We start from the raw sequence: 7,141 nt of genomic DNA, 5'->3' as shown, positions 1-7,141 counted from the left end.
CGTAAACATTCTGGTGACAATGTAAACATTGTATAGATTTCCGAGGACACCTCCTGGTCCAAGCTTCTCAAGACTTGTCGAGTGGCTGATCCCTGTTCCCAGCTACTTTAGGATAAATTCCTTCTTCTTCCATTCTCACACCAGCTTTTGACTAGCATCAAGTAAATCCTCAGCCTTCTTCAGCAGCACTTACATTTCCTTTGTCCAGAACATTGAATACAGGAGTTGGGATGTCTTGTTGAAGTTGTACGAGACATTGGTAAGGCCACATTTCAGAATAGTGGTGTACAGTTCTGGTCACCCTATTATAGAAAGGATATTATTAAACTAGAAAGAGCGCAGAAAAGATTTACTAGGATGCTACTGGGACTTAATGGATTGACTTGTAAGGAGAGACTGGATAGACTGGGACTTTTTTCTCTGGAGCGTAGGAGGCTGAGGGGTGATCTTACAGAGGTCTATTAAATAACGAGGGGCAGAGATCAGCTAGATAGTCAATATCTTTTCCCAAAGGTAGGGAAGTCTAAAACTAGAGGGCAGAGGTTTAAGGTGAGAGGGGAGAGATACAAAAGGATCCAGAAAGGGCAATTTTTTCACACAGAGGGTGGTGAGTGTCTGGAACAAGCTGCCAGAGGCAGTAGGAGAGGCGGGTACAATCTTGTCTTCTAAAAATCATTTAGACAGTTACATGGGTACGATGGGCATAGAGGGATATAGGCCAAATGTGGGCAATTGGGATTAGCTTAGGGGTTTAAAAAAAGGGTCAGCATGGACAAGTTGGGCCGAAGGGCCTGTTTCCATGCTGTAAACCTCAATGATTCTTCAAGGTCCCCCACCCTCACAATATAAATCTCTTCCGATTTTCTTTGCTCTTAACCCTGATGAAAGGTCATCAAGACTCGAAATGTTGACTCTGGGCCCGATTTTACAAAAATTTGCGCCCATTTTTGGGCATGAAATCGCAGTAAATTCGGGCGTCGGGCCTGTAATGCGATCTGCACCTGAAACTGAGCAGATCGCGCCTTTACTGGCACCTGATTGGGGTGCGGATCCCGTCCATTGCCCCAGTTGGGCGGAACTGCATGCCCAACTCTACTGGCAAATCCCACTTTCCCCTCTTTGGATCCGTTCCGGATCCGTGCTTCTATCCACCTACAGAATAAAAATCCGAAGCGGATTCCTATTCTGCAGGGGAACCTCCAAAGCTCCGAACCTCCTCGAACACCCTTCGCAGACCCCCCGCTAACCACCCCAGCAGACCCCCCTGCGATCCAAACCCCCTGGGAAGCAGACTCCCCCCCGCAGACCAACTCTCCCCTCCCACTGTGATCGGACCCCCCTGGGAGGCAGGCCCCAGTCAGCAGAGCACACCCCACCCCCAGGGAGGCTGCCACCCCCAGCAGACCTCCCCCCCCTCCCTCCATGAGGCAGGCTCCTACCCCACCAGACGCAGACGGCTCCCCCCCAACGCCCCCACCAACCTCGGCAGACACCCCCAACCTACCTCGATTGCTGCTGTCCCTCCACCATTCTTCCCACCAGCATTCATTGATGTGGAGATGTTGGTGTTGGACTGGGGTGAACACAGTAAGAAATCTCACACACCGGGTTACAGTCCTGTTGGAGTTTAACCGGCTGTTGGGAGAATTCTTCCTGCACTCATTGGAGAGCCTGCAGCATTTTCCCGACCTTCCACTGGTGTCTGCCGGAGGAGGGGGGGTGCTCAGATGGATCTCTGGTTGGAGGGTTGGGTGGGGGGGGGTCTATGGTGGAGGATGGGGGGAGGATGGACTTGGGAGAATCTCCACCACCAACCCTCCAACCCCAGTCAGAAATCCATCTGAGCCCCCTTCCTCCGGCAGACGCCAGCAGAAGGTCAGGAAGGTGCTGCAGGCTGTCCAACGAGTGCAGGAAGAATTCTCACAACACCCCTCCCTCCCCCACCTCCCCGCCACCGCCACCCCACCCTGCACCCCCCAGCTCTCTCTTTTGTTTTTCACACCCGGACGCGCTGTTTCAGATTTTTTAACGAACTGCGCATGCGCTGTTCAGAGCTCCAATCGTTCCGGCAGCACTAAGCCTCGTCCACAGCGCGGACCAGACTGGAACCGGCAAAAAGCGTATGGGCGCACTGGAACAGGGATTCTGGGCTCGGATCCGCTTTACATCTGGATCCCACCCTTAGCCTCCGATTGGTAAAATCTGGCCCTCTATTCTCTCCCCACAGGGGCTGTCAGACCTGCTGAGATTTTCCAGCATTTTCTGTTTCTGTTTCAGATTCCAGCATCTGCAGGATTTTGATAAAATCCGGACAAATTTAAGGTAATACATTTTGGAAGGTCTAACGCAGATAGTGGGAGTGTGTGGGGGGGGGGGACAGTGTGAGTGTGGGGTGTATAGTGGGAGTGTGGGGGGCACTGCGAGTGTTGGGGGACAGTGGGAGTGTTGGGGGACAGTGGGAGTGTGGGGGGACAGTGGGAGTGTGGGGGGACAGTGCGAGTGTGGGGGGACAGTGCGAGTGTGGGGGGGACAGTGCGAGTGTGGGGGGGACAGTGCGAGTGTGGGGGGGACAGTGCGAGTGTGGGGGCACTGCGAGTGTGGGGGGACAGTGCGAGTGTGGGGGGTACAGTGCGAGTGTGGGGGGACAGTGCGAGTGTGGGGGTACAGTGCGAGTGTGGAGGGACAGTACGAGTGTGGGGGCACTGCGAGTGTGGGGGACAGTGCGAGTGTGGGGGTACAGTGCGAGTGTGGGGGGACAGTGCGAGTGTGGGGGGACAGTGGGAGTGTGGGGGGACAGTGCGAGGTGTGGAGGGACAGTGCGAGTGTGGGGGGTAAAGTGCGAGTGTGGGGGTACAGTGCGAGTGTGGGGGGACAGTGCGAGTGTGGGGGGACAGTGGGAGTGTGGGGGGACAGTGCGAGTGTGGGGGGACAGTGCGAGTGGTGGGGGGACAGTGCGAGTGTGGGGGTACAGTGGGAGTGTGGGGGGACAGTGCGAGTGTGGAGGGACAGTGCGAGTGTGGGGGGTACAGTGCGAGTGTGGGGGGACAGTGCGAGTGTGGGGGGACAGTGGGAGTGTGGGGGGACAGTGCGAGTGTGGAGGGACAGTGCGAGTGTGGGGGGTAAAGTGCGAGTGTGGGGGTACAGTGCGAGTGTGGGGGGACAGTGCGAGTGTGGGGGGACAGTGCGAGTGTGGGGGGACAGTGGGAGTGTGGGGGGACAGTGCGTGTGTGGGGGTACAGTGCGAGTGTGGAGGGTCAGTGGGAGTGTGGGGGGACAGTGGGAGTGTGGGGGGTACAGTGGGAGTGTGGGGGTACAGTGGGAGTGTGGGGGGACAGTGCGAGTGTGGGGGGACAGTGGGAGTGTGGGGGTACAGTGGGAGTGTGGGGGGACAGTGGGAGTGTGGGGGGACAGTGGGAGTGTGGGGGTACAGTGCGTGTGTGGGGGTACAGTGCGAGTGTGGAGGGTCAGTGGGAGTGTGGGGGTACAGTGCGAGTGTGGGGGTAATGTGCGAGTGTGGGGGTAATGTGCGAGTGTGGGGGGACAGTGTGAGTGTGGGGGGACAGTGGGAGTGTGGGGGTACAGTGCGAGTGTGGGGGACAGTGCGAGTGTGGGGGGTACAGTGGGAGTGTGGGGGGACAGTGGGAGTGTGGGGGTACAGTGCGAGTGTGGAGGGTACAGTGCGAGTGTGGGGGGACAGTGGGAGTGTGGGGGGACAGTGGGAGTGTGGGGGTACAGTGCGATTGTGGGGTGACAGTGGGAGTGTGGGGGTACAGTGGGTGTGTGGGGGGGACAGTGGGAGTGCGGGAAAACACTATGAGTGGGGGGACAGTGGAAGAGTGCGGGGGGGACAGTGGGAGAGTGTGGGGGGGACAGTGGGAGAGTGTGGGGGGGACAGTGGGAGAGTGTGGGGGGGACAGTGGGAGAGTGTGGGGGGGACAGTGGGAGAGTGTGGGGGGGACAGTGGGAGAGTGGGGGGAGAGTGTGGGGGGAACAGTGGGAGAGTGTGGGGGGGACAGTGGGAGAGTGTGGGGGGGACAGTGGGAGAGTGTGGGGGGGACAGTGGGAGAGTGTGGGGGGGACAGTGGGAGAGTGTGGGGGGACAGTGGGAGAGTGTGGGGGGGACAGTGGGAGAGTGTGGGGGACAGTGGGAGAGTGTGGGGGGACAGTGGGAGAGTTGTGGGGGGGACAGTGGGAGAGTGTGGGGGACAGTGGGAGAGTGTGGGGGACAGTGGGAGAGTGTGGTGGGGGACAGTGGGAGAGTGTGGGGGGGACAGTGGGGAGTGTGGGGGGGACAGTGGGAGAGTGTGGTGGGGGACAGTGGGAGAGTGTGGGGGGACAGTGGGAGAGTGTGGGGGACAGTGGGAGAGTGTGGGGGGGACAGTGGGAGAGTGTGGGGGGGACAGTGGGAGAGTGTGGGGGGGACAGTGGGAGAGTGTGGGGGGGACAGTGGGAGAGTGTGGGGGGGACAGTGGGAGAGTGTGGGGGGGAGTGGAGAGTGTGGGGGACAGTGGGAGAGTGTGGGGGGACAGTGGGAGAGTGTGGGGGGGACAGTGGGAGAGTGTGGGGGGACAGTGGGAGAGTGTGGGGGGGACAGTGGGAGAGTGTGGGGGGGACAGTGGGAGAGTGTGGGGGGACAGTGGGAGAGTGTGGTGGGGACAGTGGGAGAGTGTGGGGGGGACAGTGGGAGAGTGTGGGGGGGACAGTGGGAGAGTGTGGGGGGACAGTGGGAGAGTGTGGGTGGACAGTGGGAGAGTGTGGTGGGGACAGTGGGAGAGTGTGGTGGGGACAGTGGGAGAGTGTGGGGGACAGTGGGAGAGTGTGGGGGGACAGTGGGAGAGTGTGGGGGGACAGTGGGAGAGTGTGGTGGGGACAGTGGGAGAGTGTGGTGGGGACAGTGGGAGAGTGTGGGGGGGACAGTGGGAGAGTGTGGGGGGGACAGTGGGAGAGTGTGGGGGGGACAGTGGGAGAGTGTGGTGGGGACAGTGGGAGAGTGTGGTGGGGACAGTGGGAGAGTGTGGGGGGGACAGTGGGAGAGTGTGGGGGGGACAGTGGGAGAGTGTGGGGGGGACAGTGGGAGAGTGTGGGGGGGACAGTGGGAGAGTGTGGGGGGACAGTGGGAGAGTGTGGTGGGGACAGTGGGAGAGTGTGGTGGGGACAGTGGGAGAGTGTGGGGGGACAGTGGGAGAGTGTGGGGGGGACAGTGGGAGAGTGTGGGGGGACAGTGGGAGAGTGTGGGGGGGACAGTGGGAGAGTGTGGTGGGGACAGTGGGAGAGTGTGGGGGGGACAGTGGGAGAGTGTGGGGGGGACAGTGGGAGAGTGTGGGGGGACAGTGGGAGAGTGTGGTGGGGACAGTGGGAGAGTGTGGGGGGGACAGTGGGAGAGTGTGGGGGGGACAGTGGGAGAGTGTGGGGGGGACAGTGGGAGAGTGTGGGGGGGACAGTGGGAGAGTGTGGGGGGACAGTGGGAGAGTGTGGGGGGACAGTGGGAGAGTGTGGGGGGGACAGTGGGAGAGTGTGGGGGGGACAGTGGGAGAGTGTGGGGGGACAGTGGGAGAGTGGGGGGGACAGTGGGAGAGTGTGGGGGGGACAGTGGGAGAGTGTGGGGGGACAGTGGGAGAGTGTGGGGGGACAGTGGGAGAGTGTGGGGGGGACAGTGGGGAGAGTGTGGGGGACAGTGGGAGAGTGTGGTGGGGACAGTGGGAGAGTGTGGGGGGGACAGTGGGAGAGTGTGGGGGGGACAGTGGGAGAGTGTGGGGGGGACAGTGGGAGAGTGTGGGGGGGACAGTGGGAGAGTGTGGGGGGACAGTGGGAGAGTGTGGTGGGGACAGTGGGAGAGTGTGGGGGGGACAGTGGGAGAGTGTGGGGGGGACAGTGGGAGAGTGTGGGGGGGACAGTGGGAGAGTGTGGGGGGGACAGTGGGAGAGTGTGGGGGGGACAGTGGGAGAGTGTGGGGGGGACAGTGGGAGAGTGTGGTGGGGGACAGTGGGAGAGTGTGGGGGGGACAGTGGGAGAGTGTGGGGGGGACAGTGGGAGAGTGTGGGGGGGACAGTGGGAGAGTGTGGGGGACAGTGGGAGAGTGTGGGGGACAGTGGGAGAGTGTGGGGGGGACAGTGGGAGAGTGTGGGGGGGACAGTGGGAGAGTGTGGTGGGGACAGTGGGAGAGTGTGGGGGGGACAGTGGGAGAGTGTGGGGGACAGTGGGAGAGTGTGGTGGGGACAGTGGGAGAGTGTGGGGGGACAGTGGGAGAGTGTGGGGGGGACAGTGGGAGAGTGTGGGGGGGACAGTGGGAGAGTGTGGGGGGGACAGTGGGAGAGTGTGGGGGGGACAGTGGGAGAGTGTGGGGGGGACAGTGGGAGAGTGTGGGGGGGACAGTGGGAGAGTGTGGTGGGGACAGTGGGAGAGTGTGGGGGGGACAGTGGGAGAGTGTGGGGGGGACAGTGGGAGAGTGTGGGGGGGACAGTGGGAGAGTGTGGGGGGACAGTGGGAGTGTGGGGGGGACAGTGGGAGAGTGTGGGGGGGACAGTGGGAGAGTGTGGGGGGGACAGTGGGAGAGTGTGGGGGGGACAGTGGGAGAGTGTGGGGGGGACAGTGGGAGAGTGTGGGGGGGACAGTGGGAGAGTGTGGGGGGGACAGTGGGAGAGTGTGGGGGGACAGTGGGAGAGTGTGGGGGGGACAGTGGGAGAGTGTGGGGGGGACAGTGGGAGAGTGTGGGGGGGACAGTGGGAGTGCGGTGGGGACAGTGGGAGAGTGTGGGGGGGACAGTGGGAGAGTGTGGTGGGGACAGTGGGAGAGTGCGGGGGGTGGGGACAGTGGGAGAGTGTGGGGGGACAGTGGGAGAGTGTGGGGGACAGTGGGAGTGCGGTGGGGACAGTGGGAGAGTGTGGGGGGACAGTGGGAGAGTGTGGGGGGGACAGTGGGAGAGGTGGGGGGGACAGTGGGAGGTGCGGTGGGGACAGGTGGGAGAGTGTGGGGGGACAGTGGGAGAGTGTGGGGGGGACAGTGGGAGAGTGTGGGGGACAGTGGGAGAGTGTGGGGGGGACAGTGGAGAGTGTGGTGGGGACAGTGGGAGAGTGTGGTGGGGACAGTGGGAGTGCGGGTGGGACAGTGGGAGAGTGTGGGGGGACAGTAGGAGTGCGGTGGG

The 7,141-nt window shown here is 61.8% G+C and overlaps 1 protein-coding gene across 1 annotated transcript in view; it reads right to left on the bottom strand.

The window, feature by feature from the left end:
* Positions 1-2,074: 2,074 nt before the first annotated feature.
* The window catches only part of phf8 (PHD finger protein 8), a 60,147-nt gene continuing 55,080 nt past the window's right edge, over positions 2,075-7,141 (bottom strand). The window contains exon 17 of the mRNA XM_080182814.1: positions 2,075-2,102. Within this exon, the coding sequence (XP_080038940.1) occupies positions 2,075-2,102 (28 nt within the window). The remainder of the gene's footprint in view (positions 2,103-7,141) is intronic.

Source organism: Carcharhinus amblyrhynchos, unplaced genomic scaffold (genome assembly GCF_965287045.1).
Source record: "Carcharhinus amblyrhynchos unplaced genomic scaffold, sCarAmb.v2.hapA scaffold_90, whole genome shotgun sequence".
In the NCBI taxonomy this organism is placed as follows: Eukaryota; Metazoa; Chordata; class Chondrichthyes; order Carcharhiniformes; family Carcharhinidae; genus Carcharhinus; species Carcharhinus amblyrhynchos.
This window is presented reverse-complemented; position numbering and strand designations above follow the sequence as displayed.